Here is a 21058-nt window from a genome sequence, read left to right as displayed (position 1 = left end):
GAACAATAATATATTGTTCTACCCCCTTTCCCATTCTATGAAAAATCTCTCCCATATCAACCTGATAACTCCTGACTAGCTTATGTCTCAATCATATCCGCCTCTTCCTCCTATTCACAAGGCTCTGCAACTTACATTCTCTCAATCTGTCCTTGTACTTCATATTCCAATGACCACTGACCACCTTTGTGAATCTTCTCTGTACCATTTCCAACATATTGTCATCATTATGAAAACCTGGCAACCAAATCTGTGCACAGATCAGACCATATGAGGTCTGATCAAGGCCTTATACAATGTAATCATAACCTCTATTTCTGCATGTGAGGGTCCTTCACATCATTGCCATTATCCGATGTGATGGCTTTACAATTTGTGCAGTGTGGCCCCTGAATTTCAGGTCCTTGTCCACCATCACTCCTAGATCTCTCATCTTCTCTATTTCCGTTAAAGTTATTAAATTTCTTTACAGCTTTCTTTGACCTCTTTTCAAGTATATTTGCCTAAATATTACCTGGAACAAAGTAATTAAATTCTTCCTTAGTAATTCCACTTGGATTAAGATTTTATTTGCCTTTTCATAAATTGGTAATGTGAGATATACAAATAAATGATATGAGATAAACTTGTAGGTTTATTTATAAGCAAATTTAGCATAAGATTTTGGCATGTTTTTGCCATCAGTTAGTTAACATCTTGAGGAAGTAAAAAAAAAAAATACATACAACAAAATCTGAAAGCTTAACAGCTTTTTTAAATGTATACTATGGCTAATAAAATAGCTATTTGACAGATTATTTGCAATGTGTAGTTTGTTGTATAATGACTATAGGTAAGTTATTGTCATAATAGAGATTTTGTAATTTGCATAAACTTATCAAACACTTCCGAATATTATGAAGTATAAAGCCCTTATTTCTGTTTGTTCAGAAAAGATGTGCCCACCGAAATCATTTTTTTTCTTTCCTTTTATATTTCATGTTGCCTAGGTGTTCTTTCTGACAGATTTCAAAACTTTTTCCAGCCTGATCAGTGTAAATCTTGCTGCACAAATGTGAAAGCTCCAGGACAGACAGAGGTGATAGCAAATTATATACTGATCATTATCTGAGGAATGGTAGTTAAGATATGCCACAGATAGTCAACAGTAGTTGAATCAGGAATGTGTGAATATGAATATAATATTCTGGAGGTCTGCACAGCATGTGTCTGGTAGATCTCGTGATAATATTTTAATAATTTTCTTAATAAGTGGCAGTGGCAGTTGAGTTGGTTAAAGGAAATGGGCACAATGCCTAATAATACTCAGCATTGCAAAACCATTTGGTGAGATGTTGCATTGAACTTTGTTTACGTAAATTGAAGCAAATGTGGATAGAAATGAAATTGGTGATGTGGATAGGAGGTTCAATGATAGATCGACTTTGGTGTTTATTAAAGAGAAGCAGAATCCAGGAAAAGGTGTGTTACCAGTAGTACAACACGTTGTTCTGTAATTAAGCCATTGCTATTTCATTTGTACTTTAATGATATAGGAAATATTTGAGGGGAATATCCATCTATGTCTTGATGATACCAAACTGATGTAGAGATCTTACAGAATGATTTAAGTACACTGATAACATAGGTAAATGTGATGTTCAATGTGGCAAAGTGTAGCATTATGTACTTTGCAATGAAAAGATTTTTGTACTTCATGATGGTATGGGATTGCAGGAAATTGATGAAGATATGGATTTATGGGTGATCGTAAAAAGAGATTTGAAGTTCAGATTGCATTTCACAAAAGTTGACAATGTGCTTTATAGAGTTAGTTGGATAAGGAGGTTATTATTCTACTTTATAATACTTTAATATGCCACATCTGGACTGCTTTTGTTATAGAAATTGCACCTCATCCTCCCAGAGTTTAGTGAACAAGATGGTGACTGGTCTAAGGAATTCTCTTTATGAGGATAGATTGAAAATTTGTGAGTTACAAATATTGGTTGTTAGGCAGAAAAGAGCAGATATGACAGAAAATGCTTCACTAATTTATATTTTTCTAGGATTGACACAGGGGAAATTTTTCAGTATTGTAAAGAAAGGACAGATTAAGAGATCACTCATGGAAATTGTATGAGTATTGCTAACTAGAGCAGGATATGGTACGTGCCAGTCCCATTACCACCTCCTCTAACATTTTGAAATTGTTTAAATTCTTTGTTCATGCTCATTGTTTTATATGGGTATGGTGGACTAAGATCAAGAAGAAGCAAGTAGATGAGACTTCATTGTCTTCACTCCTTTTTAGAAAGTTTCTGTATCGAACACTGAAAGACCAAAGCCCATGATACAAAGCCTCTATAGACACATTAAATACATTTTCAAAGTGTTTAAATAGGTGTTAATCAGCTCTGATTGCAGAGGAGTTTAATTAGTATTTAAGAAGTGCATCTGTGAACATATGAGGGGGGGGGTCTGGAGAGTTTTGATAAACACCTAGAACAAAAAATTATATTAAAGCAACTAATATAACTACAAGAAAAAGCATACGATATAAGAACATATGTTACCTTCATAACTCTGCTGATAGTATGTTCTTCTTGTGATTATATCATTTGCTTTAATATCATTTTTGTCTAGATGTTTTTCAGAACTTTCCAGTCCACCCCCCTTCCTTATAGATCAATGTGCTGGTTTGCTGAGAGGTTAGTATATCTGCTCTCCAACCAACAGACTGAGTTCAAATCTTCTCATGAGCATGAATGCTGTGATTGTCTTTAGTTGGGAGCAGGACCATTGTTATGGTATGTGCCACCCCTTTGCTGCCCCTTAATTAAAGAAAATATGTAAAATTAAGAGGAAAAAAAAACTTTCTTTTTATGGCTATGGTTCAATTTTGGTGGCTTTTGCCACCCTTCAATTAGTTGCTTTGTGGATTATAACAACCTTGGGCAGGAGATGAATTTCATTGTCTGGTGTGACACCACTACCCTGCTTATTGAAGGACTGAAAGAGCTTAAAAAATGTCCATGTTTGGTTGTCCAGAAACCTTCCTCTACATGAGGAATGTTTCTGTATTATGTAAAAAAAAAAAAAAATCTTTTAAATACAAAAACTATATAAAATTAATGAAATAGGGAAAAAATCCTTAGCCCACCCACCTATAATGCATTTGTACTATAGGTTTGCAAAAACCTTTTTGTGAATGGGAGCCACATAAAACATTGGAAAAGAAGAACTGCTTAAGATGTTAGATTTACCTAATGACATAATACAGGAGGAGGAAATTGTTGTCATAATCAAATTTCTACTACATACCCTCAAAAAAATACAACTCATAGTAGGAATTTGTTTTATGATAGTATGAAGTATGATTTTGATTTGATTATGAAGGATACACTGTAGAGATTACTATCTTGTTCATTATAAGTTTACATTATTACTGTCTATTGACAGTTTGCTTCAGATTAGTTTATTTGTCAACACTCTCATATTGTCAGATCATATCTTTCAGTCTTCTAAGGTACTTCTTAACTTCATCAGTCACCTAGATGTTGTTCTTCCTTTCCTGGCATCAAACAACTGTTTTGTTAACCAGTGAAATTTTAATATCTTAAATCATTGATATTTGATAAGTTGGAAGTATGAACGATATATCTCCTTTATTGGTGATCAGCAGTACCCTCTGAATTTCAAAGACAATTCTAGTTCATAAAGTTTCATCAGATAAATTGAAAAATTGGTTAATGGACTAATGGAACTGATTAGTCTTATTAATGGTCTTATAGATAAAGTAATAGGAGGTGTCCATATTATCCTTGATTGGGATCAATTGTTAAACAAAGCACAGCATTGTTTTTAACAGATCACAATTTTGAAAAAAATATAAAAAATTTTTTTTAAAATTGTGATGTGTTAAAACTTTTCTTTAGACCTTTTAATGAAACAGACCAAGTTATCATACTGATTAAAATATGCCAAAAATGTACTGATAAATACCTAGTGGGAGGGGAGGGGTAGAAAAATTGGTTGACAAATAATTATCAACGTTTAAAGGGAAAAACTTTCAATGATGTCTTGCTTAATCATAGAGCATGCTAAATATTGCTTCTATTGTGACAAAAAAGAAGTTTCCTTAACAGTATAGTGGAAGTGATTTGTCTTGGTCATCTATGTAGGATTGCAGCTTTATCTTTGGATGATGTTTCAGTGGTATCATCCAAATGTAAGAGAAGTGGAAGCATGGAATGGCAGACTTTTTGTGTGGTATTCTTGATGAGGAACCAAAATGCAAATTTTTTGTACCTGAGCTTGTTGCTCTTGTTTATGACCCTGTGTGATTTTGCTAGTTCCTTTTAAGAATGTGCTCAAGTAAAATAGCTTACTCATTTAAAAATGAGAGACATTTCAATCATTCAAATCGATTAAATGGTTCATGAAAAACGGTGTTTTAAAATCCTTATTATTAAACACGTGTATTCACAAGAATAACGAATAATAATTTTTTTATTATTGCAAATATTTCTTTGTTCTAGCTCCACCTTGTAATTATGCTGCTGCACTGGTGATGACCTGTTAATTTCTGTCTGAAATATTTGCAACAATAAAAATTATTTTTCTTTATTTTTGCCAATATGTTTGTTGAATACAAGGGTTGTTTGAAAAGTTTGGTAAAAAAAATAAGTTAAAACACATTTTTTTGGGAAAAATCACCTTTATTTCTCAACATAGTCTCCATCGAGATCTACACATTTGGTCTAGCGAGTTTCCAATTTTTTCATCCCATCTAAAAAAGTAGGATTTGTCAAATTGTGCAAAATAGTCATTGACAGCCTTGATGGCATCCTTGTTTGAAGAAAGTTTTTTCCTACCGAGCCAAATTTTTAAGTTTGAGAACAAGAAGTAGTCACATGGAGCCAAGTCCGGAGAATACAATGGATGTGGAACCAATTCGAACCTCAATTCGTGCAATTTTGCCATTGCGACAGCCGATATGTGGGACAGTGCATTGTCTTGATGAAAGAACACTTTTTTATGTGCCAATCTTGGCCGTTTTTTATCCAGTTCTTCTTTTAACTTGTCCAACAATAATGTCTAATAGACTCCTGTTATTGTCTTGCCCTTTTCCAAATAGTCTATCATGATAATTCCTTGGGAATCCCAAAAAACAGTGGCCATCACCTTCCCAGTTGAAAAAACGGTCTTTGCTTTTTTCAGTGCTCTTTCACTGGGCATTATCCACTGTTTTGACTGCTGCTTGGACTCAGGTGTGTGTAGTGGTGAATCCAAATTTTGTCTACAGTCACGAATCGACGCAAAAAATCCTGCGAATTGTGATTAAACATCGCCAAACGCTGTGTTGAAATGTCTTTTCGTATGCATTTTTGATTGACAGTCACAGCACCCATCGTGTACACAGTACACGATGGGTGTACTGTGTACACTCATCTTGTGCTTTTTCATGTGCAATTTTTTGTGCAGAATATTATACATCCATTCAGTTGAGATGTTTACAATCACAGCAATCTCATTCACTTTCACTCTTCAGTCTTCCATAATGATACCATAGATTTTGTCAATCATTTCCTTTGTAGTGACCTCAGTTGGGCATCCAGAGCACGCTTCATTTTCAATGGAATTACCACCATGTTTAAACTCATTTATCCAAAAATAAATAGTCTTTAATACTAATGCACAGTCCCCATGAACTGCATTGAACTCAGCTTTGATCTCCGAAGCCATCCACTTATTCAAATAAGTGTTTTATCAATGCACGAAATTTGTTTTTCTCCATTTTTATGAAAAATGCAAACATGGTCATTTTAAGTGTTTGCCAAACAAGAACTATGTGTTGCACGTGGCTAAAAATTTGCCAGGGGGTCATGAAAAAGATGATACATGGCAACACTGGTATGAATGAACGAATTGTGTTGCCTTCTATTGAAAATTTACCAAACTTTTCAAAAAACCCTCATAAGCTATGATATTCATAAGTGCCATTAAAACTCATTCAAAATCTTTTTTGCAAATGTTAGTCAAGCTTGCTATTAGAACATAAAGTTGTGGCTATTTCAAGCAACATATTCCTTCAACATTATTTTATGTGATGACTGCTAAGTACACTAATCTGCCTAATCATCCTCTGAGAAACTACAAAAAGTTGCAGCTGTAAGATTTATGATAAAGTTGACCTTGTAATGTTCCTTGCAGTGTTGTGAAAATTGCCATTTCTATATTAACATAAAAAGAAACCTAAAATTAGAAAAAATTTTGGAAGATAAGAAATTAAAATGAAAATTCCATAACTGTACTATAAAATGGCATGTTTTCTATAAATGATGATAAAGCCACTGATGGACTAACTACGAGTGCTACAGTTTAATAGAAGCTCCAAATAAAGATCAGAGAGAAGTGGAAGTAGACGTTGACAGTTCTCTTAAGAAAATTTAGTGATCAGGTATTAAAAGATCGAAAAGTAATGAGAGTTATCTCAAAAGAGATAACTCTATACAGCTTTGGTCACATGTTATGAATTATAAACTTATACAACTTTAAGTATAAAGTTGACCAAATCACTACACATCGTATTGCACAATAAAATGAAAATATTGTCATGCGCTTTCAATCCTGGGTGATGCTACAGTCACATTGTTACAAAACTGTACAGGAAATTCTTACTTCTTATGGCACATGGGTCCAAGGATACATTATGATTGCTCAGTGAATTTAGCACTTTTGAATTGAGGAAGTCAGCAAGTTTGAGTACCTGGGATCCATTATTAATGTGAAGAATTACAGTTCAGAAAAAGGTTAGGAATGGCTAAAACAACAGTCAGAGACCTGTCTAAAATCTGGAAGGATGGATCTATCTCCATGGGAACAAAGTTGAGGATTTTAGATGCAGTTGTTTTTCCAACAGCGACTTATGGATGCGAGACTTGGACCCTAAAGAAGTCAGATAAGAAACGGATATCTGCTTTTGAGATGTGGTGTTACAGAAGGCTGTTGAGGATATCATATACTGAAAGGCGTTCAAATGAAGTGTTAGAAAAGATTAGTAGAACTTTAAGGCTCCTTAAGGATATTGACAGAAGAAAGTTAAAATATTTTGGACACATAGAAAGGATGGAAGGAGGACTTCTCAGAACAGTAATAGAAGGTAAAGTTCCTGGAAAAAGAAGCAGGGGTAGACCATCAATGAGATGGATGGATGGCATGTGTGGAGTGACTGATCTTCAGAGAGTTGAGGCTGCCAGAAAAGCAAACAACAGGACTACATGGCGAGGCCTGGTGTGGAACATCATCAAGCATCAGAGTGACCATATGGCATCTGTAGATGCCCAGTGAACACAGAGAGAGAGTAAAAAAAAAATTTTTTTTCCTGTTTTATTGTGTTTTTCTCTTAGAAAATTAGTATTTTATAGTATATTAGTGTACATTTAGTGTATTTAATGTTTTATAACATGTTTTTGTTAATATATTGCAGTATTAAATATAGTTTAAAATGGTGCCAAAAACACACACAAGAAACGTTATGCTAAGAAAAGCATGAAGTTGAGAATAAGAAGGCTTGCTCTGCTGAGGAGGATATTGAAGAGGTTATTGAAAATGAATTCACCTCCAAAATAGCGAAGTTAAAGCAGATTATTAGTTGAGGTGGTAATTAGTGAAAGTTAAGTGGCATTTGAATCAACATAGAAAAGGAAAAGAAAATTAAGCAGCAGGATCAGAAACAACAAAGCACAGAATCTGGTAAGTTAGTAAGTAATTACAAATCAGGTAAGTAACGTTGATTGTAAAAAGAAGGATATTATTTGATATGGTGACTCCATCAACATTACTTACCTGGAGATCATAATTGTAGTAGGTACTAACAACTTAACTAGCAATAAATTCAATGTGTGAGAGGATATGAAAGGATTGTTGGAAGAAGCAAAATTGACTAGTGAGAAAGTCAAAATCATAAGCATATTATCATGATATGATAAAAATGAATTAAAAAGAGGAAGATGGTGGTAGATGATTCAATGCCTAGGCTCTGTAGAAGGAATGGATGCGAGTTTTTGGATTTGTGGAGTAAGTTGGTGAGAAGATTGGATTTGTATAAGAGGGATAGCCTACACTTGAATGAATTTGGTATCAGGGGTCTTGAAAAACTAATAACTGGTATGAGATCTAACACAGAGAGAGTCAGAGAAACTAAATTATAATGAGTGGAATTGTGAGAATGTGTATATGTCAGAGTGACAATGTTATGTAACTGTGCTAATGAAGGGAATGGGCACTGTCGTGGAAATGATTACGAGGTGAGAACGATTTTGACTTTGTGTTTGTATGGTTCAGACCCATCAAACGTCTGGAAAGATGTGTGCATATATGAGGCACTAGAGAAGAACAGAGATCCGACTGAATCATACAGACTACAGACAAGAGCATATGAAAGAACATGAAGGTAGCTTATTATGTCTACACACGAATGATAGGAGTATCAGTAATAAAGGGATAGAGTTTCTTGCCTTGAACAATATGTTGGGACCTCAGTTTGTAGGCATTAGTAAGATCTGGCTATCAGAGTAAAGGGTAGTATTTTTTAGTAAGAATAGGCAAGGAAGGGGTGTGCTTCTAATGATATTGGATGACATGAATCCAGTATGTGTTGAGGCTTATGATTGTAATACTAGTAACAGTTTTTCATGTGGCAATGAGTTTGAAGCCATCTGGTGTGAGGTGAAATCTAAAAAGATTTCACCTCACATTAATTGGGTAGCAGTAAATCTCATGAGAAGAATGAAACTGAAATTATTGAGCTATTGTGAGATGACTTCCTCAAGCAGCACGTGACTGAAGGAACTCGAGGTCAAAGAGTGTTAGATTTGATTAGAGTGTCTGAGGGTGTTTCAGTAAAAGACATAACCATTCTGCCTACAGTTGGTGACAGTGATCATGTGGCACTCAGTTTGGAAGTGGCGAAGTTTATGAATGTTCCATTCAGAAAAGGTTACATGCTGAACTACAAAGCAGGAAATTACGACAAACTGAGGAGTATATTGTGTTCAGCACAGTGGTATTAGTTGCTGAATGGAAAGAATATTGACAATGCATGGGAAGCATTTCAAGCATTTAAAAAATACTTAAATGATGCAATATCAGAATGTTTCCGGAGAGGTTGGAAAAATAAATAGGATAGGAGTCAAATGGATGTGTAATCCCATTGCACAAAGGTGGTGCAAAGACTGATGTATCCAACTATCGATCATTTAGTATCTCAAGAGTGGTGGTGAAGATCTTGGAAAAGTTGGTTAGGGCTTGCATTCAGAAATGGGTTTTTCTTGATTCCTTATTTATTACCCATGTTTCAGATCCATACAGTACACTGCTAAAGATGCATGTTTCCAGCACTCTTAGTTTTGCTTGCAGGATGATCACTTAATTTTTCCAGATGTTATCCATGGCCTTCAGATTTGTTCTTCCCTTTGCATTTCTTTTTTACAGGCCAAATCATATGTCATTTTACTTCCCAAACATCTGAACTGTTCTACATTTTCTATATCAATTCCATCCACTTGTATCTTTTGTTTCATGTTCTTCTCACCAAATACCATTGTCTTTGTTTTTTCAAGTTCATAACAAGTCCAAATCTCTTTCCTTCCTGATTTAACAGTTTCAATGTTTCTTGTAGTTTCTCTTTCTTCTTCTTCTTCCATAATAACAGTGTCATCTGCAAATCCCAGATTGTTAATTCTCGTCTCATGTACCGATATTCCTTTTGCATCTTCCTTCATTTTATCCATTGCTCTTTCTAAATGTGCAATGAAAATGCTTAGTGATATTGGGTCCACCTGTCTAGTACCCTTGCTTGTTCTAAACCATTTCCCCAAATCATCACCTATTCTAACTGCTGCAACTGCATTCTTGTAAATATCTCTTAATATGACTATTAGTTTTCTATAAATTCCATGGGATGCGAGTCTGCTAGATGTAAGATAACTAGTGGTGTACCACAAAGATCAGGCCTTAGTATACTGTTATTCAATCTGTACATTAGTGATATTGGGAAGGATTTGACAGGCAACATACATTTATTTACTGGTGATGCACAAATAGGTAGGTTAAAGATGAATGCAGCCAATATGCAGTAGTTGAAGAATGGTTTGAATAGGCTGGAATTGTAGGCATGGGAAAGTGGATATCAGTTCAATGTCAATAAATGTAAAGTCATGCCCTTTGGCATGATTAAATATCAGATGTATTATATTGGTGGGATTATGTTAGAAGATACTGATGAGGCTAGTGATCTTGGAGTGCTGTTAGATAGGAAGTTTAAGTTCATGGGGCCATGTTGCAAAGATTGCAAATACAATTCGAAAGATAATTGCAATGCCGAAACGAACTTTGACATGTAAAGATAAGGATGTCATTTTGCCTCTTTACAAGACCTTGATAAGACTTCACTTGGACTATTATGCACAGGTGTGGTTTCCATTGTGATTCTGATACAGTGAAGAGAGAGAGAGAGAGAGAGAGAGTGTTCACAAAGGCAGTGTTAAAAATGATATCAGAATACTGATTATGAAGACAGATTGCAAATTTGTAGACTGCAGACATTAGAAAACAGGAGAAAGAGGAATGATTATTGTGGATTGCAGAGGTTGGTTGATAGGCAGAGAAGAGGGGATATGATAAAAAAAACATTTAAATTACTAAAAGGTTTTTATAAGATTGATGGTGGGAAAATGTTTCAGCTGTGTGATAGTGATGGAAGAACAAGAGGTCATCCAAGGAAAAGTGTGGTTAACAAGGATGTGAGAATGAGGTTTTTCACCTGTAGGGTGGTAAATAAGTAGAATGTTGCTTGACTCAGTTGTGAGTTCTTCGTCTGTAAATGAATTCAAGAACAGATATGATAAATATTGTTTTGATAGTTTGGGTCTCCCGCGATGAGTCTACTGACTCCATGGAGATACCCTTAATAATAATATGATTGAGACTTACAAACTTCTGAAAGGGTCATACAGGATTTTGATGGAATTTTGTATTTTATGAATGGTATGGAAAAGTATAAGAGGTATCTTTGGAAGCTGAGAATGAATGCCACTAAGACGAGGAGATCTAGATTTTTCTCTTATAGAGTGAGGCATGATTGGAATGGATTGCCATTAGATGCTGTGCATGCAAGCAGCATGAATGAATTCAAGAACAAGTATAACAGCTCGTGCATGTAGTATATGGCCTTCCTGGAGGGCTCTTTTAATAATAACAGATTCTAAATTAAAAATCGAAAGAAATTATATTGTTACATATTGTTTTAACAAGCAAATTTTTCTTTTGATTGTCCAAATTGAATATTGTTCACATAATATTTTCTTAAGCCTAACTTATTAACACAAACTTTTATTGTTATGAATTTTAAATAAGTTATGATAACTTTCTTTTCAGGACCACATTATTGGCACATTACTTAAAGCTGGTAAAAGAGAACCAGCTGGGCTTGCAAGGTAAGTTCAATTTTATAATATCAAATGTAGTTACTAAGGAATCATAAAAATGTCATGCTATGTGAGATAATATGTGTGTTTAATCTAGTGCTTTCCTAAAATAATTAGTTAAAGCATCCTATGTATTTTTATAGGAAGTGAGTGTCAAATAAAATTAACATATACATCACTTGTATTCACATCGTTGAATAAGTTTAATTATGTGAAGTCAAAGCTGTCATGTCCAGCATAACCTGGCTGAAGAAAATATGAGTTTAGTAGGTGGGAAATAACTTTCATCAATCAGTAAAACACCGCCACTCTGCTTTTTGGAGCGACTTCTGCCTTATTTCATGTTCAGAGTTTATGGCTCTGGTTCTTATATGTCCTTTCTTCTCACATGAAATGCAGTGCAGATTAAACCAGGCCTTGGTGTGCATGTTCGATACTATTATTAATAAAGGTATAGCAGTAAAGTAAAGTTTTTTTTCCCTGTGTTTTTTAATTAATTTTATATTTTTCGTATTTTTTAATCAATTTAAAAATAAGATTTTTAAATTGATTAAAAATTTTAAATTGATTAAAGATTTTAGATTCCCCTCTTCAAATACACAAGAACAAAACAACAATATTCCTATTCCCTGTACATACCAAGATACACTACATTCAAACAACATGTCAAATTAGCATCTCTGATCTGCTCTCCTAAGGACAAACTCCATCCACTAGCATATTCTGGAGTGTAAAAAGCTCCCCCTGACTGTGATTTAGCCTACTACTATGGACAGACAGGAAAATCTGTTAACATCCACCTTGGAGAACTTGGATAAAAGGTAATTACACTGGTGTCCAAAACTTAAGAATGAACACTATTTCTGAGGATTATAACTGCAAATTCAGATGAATCAGCTTGTGCAATTTGTATAATTGATGATTTCAAGTAGAAAGTGGGTGTACATTCAGATTTTCAAATCGCTTGCAAAGAGGTAATGCAGTAGAACTCAGCAGGATAAAAGGCAAAAGCTGTGGTAAACGAATTGTGTTAATAAGGAAGCTCATTTCAAGAAGGAATAAAGTTCCAAACTTTGATGTCTTGTATTGTCTCAAAGACATCATCTAGATGATTTCATATGGGGAGGAATTATTGGAAAGTTTGGAGAAGGCCACAGAATTACTGATATTGCCAGAGAGTCTGGAATCTCAAATAGCATTGTATCCAAGCTCTGAACAGTATTTCAAACCAAAGGAATGTGTTCCAGATCTTTGATAAGAGGTCACCTGCTCTAGCATGACAGATTTTTGGTTATAACAGCAAAATGTAATTGGCAGGTCTGTTTAAAAGTCAGCTCCATTCAAGCATAGGTATGTGGATATCTCACCAAACTGTGACAAGATGTCTGCGAAAAGTCAGTACATCTGTAAATTTGCAAAAGTATTAAAAATTATACTTCTAAGCCTCAACATCCAGCAGAATAAACTGTAATAAACCTGTTGTCCACTCTCAAGCCAGAATCTATAAGTACACTCAGTCATGGCCATAACTCTGTGATCACACCTAAAAAATACCTTCTGAAGAAATTATGATACAGATGAAATGAGGGATTCATAGCCTTTCTGTCCACTCAGCAAACAATATCAGGCTAGATGTTGCAAAAAAATATCCTAACACTAGCAAAACTGCCAAGAAGCAATCTCTCCTACAAGGGATTTTAAACACTAGCTAAAAATGTTCCTCTGAAGGACACCTTAAACAATATCCTTCTAATTTCTCAGCTTTTTTGAAGTTCATCATGAACTCAGGGTATTTCATATGTTAATAAAAATTCTAACCCTAGATTTTTTAGGTATCTGCCAGGTTTCGCACACTTGTAAACTGTCTTACAGGCAGGACAGCCAAATCAGAATTGCCAAACATGAATACTACATCTGGTTCCACTACTACAATCACTGAGGACTTGCCTTGAGCATCTACTGAAAAATATGGAAAAAGGCCACCTTACTTATAGGAGCAAATTTAAAAGGCTTTTCCTGGAATCTGCTTCAGCCTTAAGGAAATACCTTAACTTCAACAACTTTGGTTGTATGAAAATGCTGAAATCTAGGTAGTGTTCATCCTGAGAGCTTTAGTATAGCAGTTAAGATCACCTATCCCATCCCACTTCCTCTACTTCAGTCATACTTACTCTGTGTAATGTCTGTATGCACATATCAGTTTGTTTATTCTTGATGATGGCAATTTAACTCTGCTAGAATACTGAAAATATTAATTAAAAGTTTTTTCTAATTTTATAGTATATGTTTATATTGTTATCATATTTGTTAATTTCATGAACAAACATGATAAATATATGTTAATTTCCCTAAGTAATATATTCCCATCATTCATCATCATCATCAAATTCCTGCCATGTACCCTCAAGGGGTGTACAGGATACGATAGTACTACATGAAAAAAATTACATCATTACTAACTTCCTATCTACAATTTTCCTCCAAATCAGTCTGTTACTTGTCAAGACTCCAACATTATCAGATCTCATATTTCTATTGTCTAAGGCACTTCGTACCATATCAATCCACCTATATCTTGGTCTTCCTCTGAGTCGTTTTGCTGCCAATCTGGCAGAGAACACTTGTTTTGCTAATCTTTCTTCGCCCATTCTGTTTAAGTGACCATACCACCTGAGATTAGCTCTGCTAACGCATTCCTGGATGCTGACAATATCAAGTTCTTTCCTAATATCCTCGTTTTTAATATGATATTGCCATTGATGCCATCTGTTCACACCTCTAATCTTTCTCAGGACTCTCATATCTGCGGTCTCTAGTCTTGGGTCAAGTCTTTTACTTCTGACCCAGCTCTCAGATCCATAAGTTAAAACTAGTTTGAACACTGTCTTGTATACAGCTAATTTAGTGTTCTGACTAATTTCTCTCTTATTTCATATGAATTTATTCAATTGACTTCCCACCATACCAGCTTTGCTGATTCTGTTTAATTTATTTTACATTAATTTAATTTAATATTTAATTTACCATCTTCACTAAAAATCGTGCCTAAGTAGCTGAAATGTTTTTCTTGTTCCACAGGTTCTCCATTCACAATACAGTTGACATTTTCAATGATTCTACCTATTTTCATTGTCTTTGTCTTTTTATTGCTGACCTTCATACCATATCTATTACAGCAGTTATTCAATTTAGTCAGAGAATCTTGCAGACTTGTAGTGGATTTATTTAGAAGTATAACATCGTCCGCAAAAAGCTGACATTAACATCTCCAATTCTGATATCATGTTTAACACCACTTTCCTTTTCATAATGTGATCCATATAGATAATGAATAACAGAGGGGATAATGTACATCCTTGTCTCACACCAGATTTAACATTAAACCATCTTCCTGTACTTCTTTCAATTCTAACTGCTGACTTACAACTCAAGTACAGACTTAAGTATTGCTTGATATAATGCCCCATTGACACCATATAACTGTAGCATAATGAATAGCTTCTCTCTTGGTACCTTGTTATATGCCTTTTCCAAATCGACAAAAGTTAAATACAGATCTTTGTTATATTCCCATGCTTTCTGGACTATTTGTCGTAAAGTGAAGATCTGATCCTGACAGCCTCAATTTGACCTGAATCCAGCTTGTTCTTCACCAAGCTTTTCTTCCACAATTCTTCTCAACCATTTCTCAAGTATACTTGCATAGATCTTGCCAGGAACACTCAGTAGGGAAATACCTCTGTAATTCTCACATTCAGTTTTATTTCCCTTTTTATATATATGGTACTATGAGAGCTCCACTCCAATCATCAAAAATTCTTCCCTCTGTCCAAGCACTCTGAACTATGCGGTGCAGCCACTGTAAAATTTTTATACCACAATACTTCAGCATATCTTGTTGAATATCATCTACTCCTACTGCCTTTCCACATTTCAAGCCTTTGATGGCTTTTTCTACTTCAAGTATGGATATGTATTCCTTCCTGCATGCCTGGTCAGTGTTTTTTTACCACTGTGCTATCCTCACTGCTTGTTTCATTTAGCAGTTTTTCAAAGTAATTACTCCATACTTCAAGGATATCTTTTTCTCCTGTTTTCATGTCACCTTTATCATCTCTAACTCCTTTTTACAGCACTCTTTCCTCCATTTCTAAGCTTCTTCAACAACCTGCAGAATATCTTGTCACCTTCTTGGTATTTATTTTCTATATTCTTGCCAAAGTCCTCCTATGACTTTTGTTTAGCTAGTTTTACACACTGTTTAGTTTTCTTACATTTGTCTCTGTATTCTCTAAGAGCACAAGCTGACTTATTTGCCAGGAATGTTTAATATGCTTTCTTCTTTTCTTTCACTGCCTCTTTAACTTCCTGTGTCCACCATGGAGTTCTAATTTTTCTATCCTTGCAGACAACTTCACTACATGCCTCTCTAGCTGAATCAATCTGTGCTTTCTTCAAGGCTTGCCACTGAATCTCCAAGGTTTGATTCCTGTTCTCAAACTCTTTCATTTTTTCTTCAATAATCTTTGTGTATTTTAGTCTACAGTTCACATCTGAGAGCTGCTCAACTTTTATTCGCTTTAAAACTTTCTCACATATCATTCTCTTCAATATGAAATTCAATTTTATTATTTCAATATGAAATTCAATACTAAATAGCAATCACTTCCAATTTCAAATCCTCTATACACTCTGTTGTCCTGCACAAGGGAGAAAAATCACTATCAACAATAACATATTCAACGAGACTTTTCTTATTTTTTGCCTCTTCTCTCCATGTGAATTTGTGCACAGTTTTATGTTGGAACATGGTGTTAGTAATAACCAGTCCATGTCCTGAGCAGAAATCCAATAGATATTTGCCATTATTATTAGCTTTGCTCTTTTCTCCAAATTTTCCCAAAATATTTTTGTATGTCTCACAATCATTTCGTACTCTGCTATTTAGATCCCCAACAAGGACCAACTTTTCCTTTTTCATTGTGTCAGTTGCTTTTTCTAAAGCCTCAAAAAATTCCTCCACTTCTATCTTAGTAGAACCTTCTGTGGGACCATAGGCACAAATAAGTCTCATTGTCCCGTTCCCCATTCTCATATTCGCCCACATTACTCTACTTGAGACTGACTGCCATTCAAGAAGATTAGCCTCATATTTTGTGTTGAATACTATAGCTACTCCTTTTCCTTGATTGTCATTGCCTGAATATAACATTTTGTATTTATTGCTCAGAAAGATCTCACCAGTTTTTGTCTTTTTTGTTTCAGTCACCCCTATAATGTCGATCTGGTACTTATGTAATTCCTCAGCTAGCTCCATTTCTTTGCCATTCAGGCTTCTTATGTTGATAGTTGTGATGTTTAGTTGGGGTGTATTTTCAGATTTGTTCCAGTAGCTGACTTTTCGCTGTTCAGCCTGGTTCCCTGGCGAAAACATCAGGGGGCCTTGTTTAAACGGGCGACGCCCCAGCCGGCATGAAATTATGTCATGTTGTACCATCATTTTTTATTTTGGTTTAACCAATAGGAATACAATTTGGTCGGCCAAATCCCAAATTGCCAGCCCATCCTCGTTCGTTCAGTATCCAAGTAGATACCCAACAGGGTGCACCACGAGAAGGTGAGGATTCAACTTCAACTTTCTTGCACAATAAGATCTTCCTTTCCATGTAGCTTTAAGTAGTCATCCCTTAGTATGGTGAATCTGTAAGTGCTGATGAGAAGCCTGCCAAGGAGTTTGTGGAGAAATTGAATAAATTATTATGGGGGAAAATTATTTGCTACAGCAAATATTTAATATGGATGAGGCCTCCTTGTTTTGGAAAGTCTGAGTGGACATTCATCCACCAAAAACTAAAATCTATGCCTGGTTTCAGAGCTCTTAAAGACCATATTACAATTCTGTTAGGGGGTAATGTGGCTGGATATAAACTGAAACCATTTGTGATATGGCACAACGAGACTCCACAAGCCTTCAGAAACATTAGGAAGCAAAAGAAGTCGTGGATGACTCAGAAATTGTTCGAGGATGCCTTAATCAACTGTTATGCGAGTGAAATCGAAAACTATTGTGTGAAAGAAAATGTAGAATTTAAAATTTTATTAATTCTAGATAATGCTTCAGGTTATCCACCTTACATTGGTGATCTTCACTCCAAGATCAAGGTTATGTTTCTCCCTCCAGACACTACTTCATTGACCCAACTGATGGATCGGGGATTCTTTCAGTGTTAAGGGCTTAGTATATAAAGAGAACTTTTTCACAAGCCATTTCTGCTACTGAAGAAAATGATCAGACTCTCATGCAGTTCTGCAGAGTATCCAATATTTATCATGCTATTAAAAATATTGCTGTGACTTGGGACAAAGTGACCTCTCAATGTATGAGTGGCATATGGAAAAAGACATTAAAAAGGTATATGCATGATTTTGGAAGTTTTGAAAAAAAATGACATTTTGTAAATTGAGTGAAGAAATAGTGGGACTAGCAAACAATCTGAATTTCAAAGTGAGTGATGATGACCATTGAACTCAAAGAAACTGCTTTTGAAGAGTTGACCAACAAAGAATTGGTCAAACTGGAGGAACAATGTGCTGCAGAAGAGAAAGAACAAGAAAAGGAAGAGATAAAAGAGAAACAAGAAGAGGTAGCTAACAGTTCACAGTGAAGGATCTTGCAGAAATGTTCTCTGCAGTTAGTGATGTTCTCAAAATGGCTGAAGACATGGACCCCAATATTGAATGCTATTTATTAGTAGAAAGAAAAGAATGATGCATTTGTGTGCTATAAACAAATTTATGATGAAAAGAAGAAGAGGAATAAGCAAAGCACATTGGAGTTTTTCATCAAAAAATAAAAGGTTAAACCAGAAGAGATGCAATCTGGTCTTTCATATAGGGAAGGTAATGAAGATGTGATTGTGGAGGAAGATTTGGGTCATTTTTCTCCCATTTTATAGTGGCAGTAATGCACAGTGCAGTTTTATAAGGTTTAAAAATTAAAATGACAGCATACTTATTACGGTTAAGTTCCTAACTCCTATAACCTTGTTGATTTAATGTATCGACTTACGTTCTGCCAGATGGCCTAACATAACTGAAGAGAGACAGTATATCTATAAGAAATTAATTTTGGATCATATATACATAAGAAATACATAAGTTTATAAATACAATCACATCATGTACCTTATAAGATCACAAAATTTGTATCCTTGGTGCTTTTAATGCCGCAAAATTCTTAATTAATTCACCCAAGTCTATACTATCCGTAATATCATTTTCTATGGATATTATAGACAAATCTGTTAAACATTCTTGGGTTATGGTTGATCGTAAATAATATTTAATTATTTTGAGGTTTCAGAAAGTTCTTTCTCCTTGTCAAAGCTGTATAACTGAGAAAAAACCTCCACATAGCCTTTAAAGGAATGCGGAGAACCGACCAGGGCTTCTGACCAAACGTCCATTCCTCACCTTTTCGTGGTGCACCCTGTTAGGTATCTGACTGGATACTGAACAAAAGAGGATGTGCTGGCAATTTGCGATTTAGCTGACCAAATTGTATCCTTATTAGCTTAAACCAAAATATAAAATGATAGTACAACACGACAGAATTTCATGCCGGCTGGGGCATCACCAGGTTAAACACGACTTGTGTTGTTTTCGCCAGGAAACCAGGGTGAACAGCAAAAAAGTCAGCTACTGGGACATATCCTAAAATACACTCCAACTCAACATCACCAGAGTTCAAGATCGGTACTATCGGCATATGAAACCTGAATGGCAAAGAAATGGAGCTAGCTGAGGAATTGGATAACTACCAGATCGACATAATAGAAGTGACTGAAACAAAAAATACAAAAACTGGTGCAATCTTTCTCAGCAATAAATCCAAAATGTTATATTCAGGCAATGACAATCAAGGAAAAGAAGGAGTAGCCATAGTATTCAACACTAAATACAAGGCTAATCTTCTTGAATGGCAGGCAGTCTCCAATAGACTGATGTGGGCAAATATCAGAATGGGAGAACTGGACAATGAGACTTATTTGTGCCTATGGTCCCACAGAAGGTTCTACTAAGGTAGAAGTGGAGGAATTTTTTGAGGCTTTAGAGAAAGCAACTGACACGATGAAAAAGGAAAAGTTGGTTCTTGTTGGGGATCTAAATAGCAGAGTAGGAAATGATTGTCAGAAATATAAAAATATTTTGGAAAAATTTGGAGAAAAGAACAAGCTAATAATAATGGCAAATACCTGTTGGATTTCTGTCCAGAATATGGACTGGTTATTACGATGTTCCAACATAAAAATGTGCACAAATTCATATGGAGAGAAGAGGCAAGGAATAAGAAAAATCTCATTGTCTACGTTATTGTCAATAGTGGTGTACAGAGGATTTGAAATTGGAAGTGATCATCATTTAGTCTTGGGGAGAATAAAATTGAATTTCACATTGAAAAGAAGAACATGTAAGAAAGTTTTAAAATGAATAAAAGTTGAGCAGTTCTCAGATGTGAACTGTAGACTAAAACACACAAACATTATTCAAGAAAAAATGAAAGAGTTTGAAAACAAGAACTAAATTTGAGATTCAGTGATAAGCCTTGAAGAAATCACTGATTGATTTAGCCAGAGAGGCAAGTGGTGAGGTTGTCTGCAAGGATAGAAAGATCAAAGTCCATGGTGTTCAGGAAGTTAAAGAGGCAGTGAAGGAGAAGAAGAAAGCATACCAAAAGTTCCTGGCAAATAAGTCAGCTTGTGCTCTTAGAGAATACAGAGACAGATGAAAGAACGCTAAACACTGTTAAACTAGTGGAACAAAGGTCGTGTGAAGACTTTAGTAAGGACATAGAAAATAAATATCAAGAAGGTGGGAAGATATTCTGGAGTTGTTCAAGAAGCTCAGAAATGGCGAATGGAGTGCTGTAAAAGGAATTAGAGATAATAAAGGTGAAATGAAAATTGGAGAAAAAGATAACCTTGAAGTATGGAGTAATGACTTCGAAAAGTTGCTAAATGGAAAAATCAGTGACAGCACAGTGGTAAAAAAAATACTCAACAGGGATGCAGTCAGGAATACATATCCATACTTGAAGTAGAAAAAGCCATCAAAGACCTGAAATGTGGAAAGGCAACAGGAGTAGATGATATTAAAACCAGAAATGCTCATGTATGGAGGTATAAAAGTCTTACAGTGGCTGCACTACATAGTTCATATTGTCTGGACAGAGGGACGAATTCCAAATGATTGCAGTAGAGCTCTCATAGTACCCATGTATAAAAAGGGAAATAAAACTGAATGTGAGAATTACAGAGGTATTTCTCTACTGAGTGTTCCTGGTAAAATTTACACAAGTATACTTGAGAAATGGTTGAGAAGAATTGTGGAAGAACAAGCTGGATTCAGGCCAAATAGAGGCTGTCAGAATCAGATTTTCACTTTATGACAAATAGTTCAGAAATCACGGGATTTATAAATGCGCTGCAACTCGCCAAGATTCCCTGACTAAATTGAATAACTATTGTAATAGATATGGTATGAAGGTCAGCAATAACAAGACAAAGACAATGAAAATAGGTAGAAGC

The 21058-nt window shown here is 35.1% G+C and overlaps 1 protein-coding gene across 6 annotated transcripts in view; it reads left to right on the top strand.

Moving 5' to 3' along the window:
• Nucleotides 1-21058, top strand: part of LOC150102202 (ral GTPase-activating protein subunit alpha-1) — an 800562-nt gene that overhangs the window by 410360 nt on the left and 369144 nt on the right. For all 6 annotated transcript variants that reach the window (XM_090398990.1, XM_090398987.1, XM_090398991.1 and 3 more), the window contains one exon: nt 11422-11480. In XM_090398990.1, coding sequence (XP_090255116.1) covers nt 11422-11480 — 59 coding nt within the window. The remainder of the gene's footprint in view (nt 1-11421; nt 11481-21058) is intronic.

Source organism: Typopeltis vanoorti, chromosome 10, assembly GCF_054136105.1.
Source record: "Typopeltis vanoorti isolate ZY-2024b chromosome 10, IOZ_Tvanoo_1.0, whole genome shotgun sequence".
In the NCBI taxonomy this organism is placed as follows: domain Eukaryota; kingdom Metazoa; phylum Arthropoda; class Arachnida; order Uropygi; family Thelyphonidae; genus Typopeltis; species Typopeltis vanoorti.
This window is presented reverse-complemented; position numbering and strand designations above follow the sequence as displayed.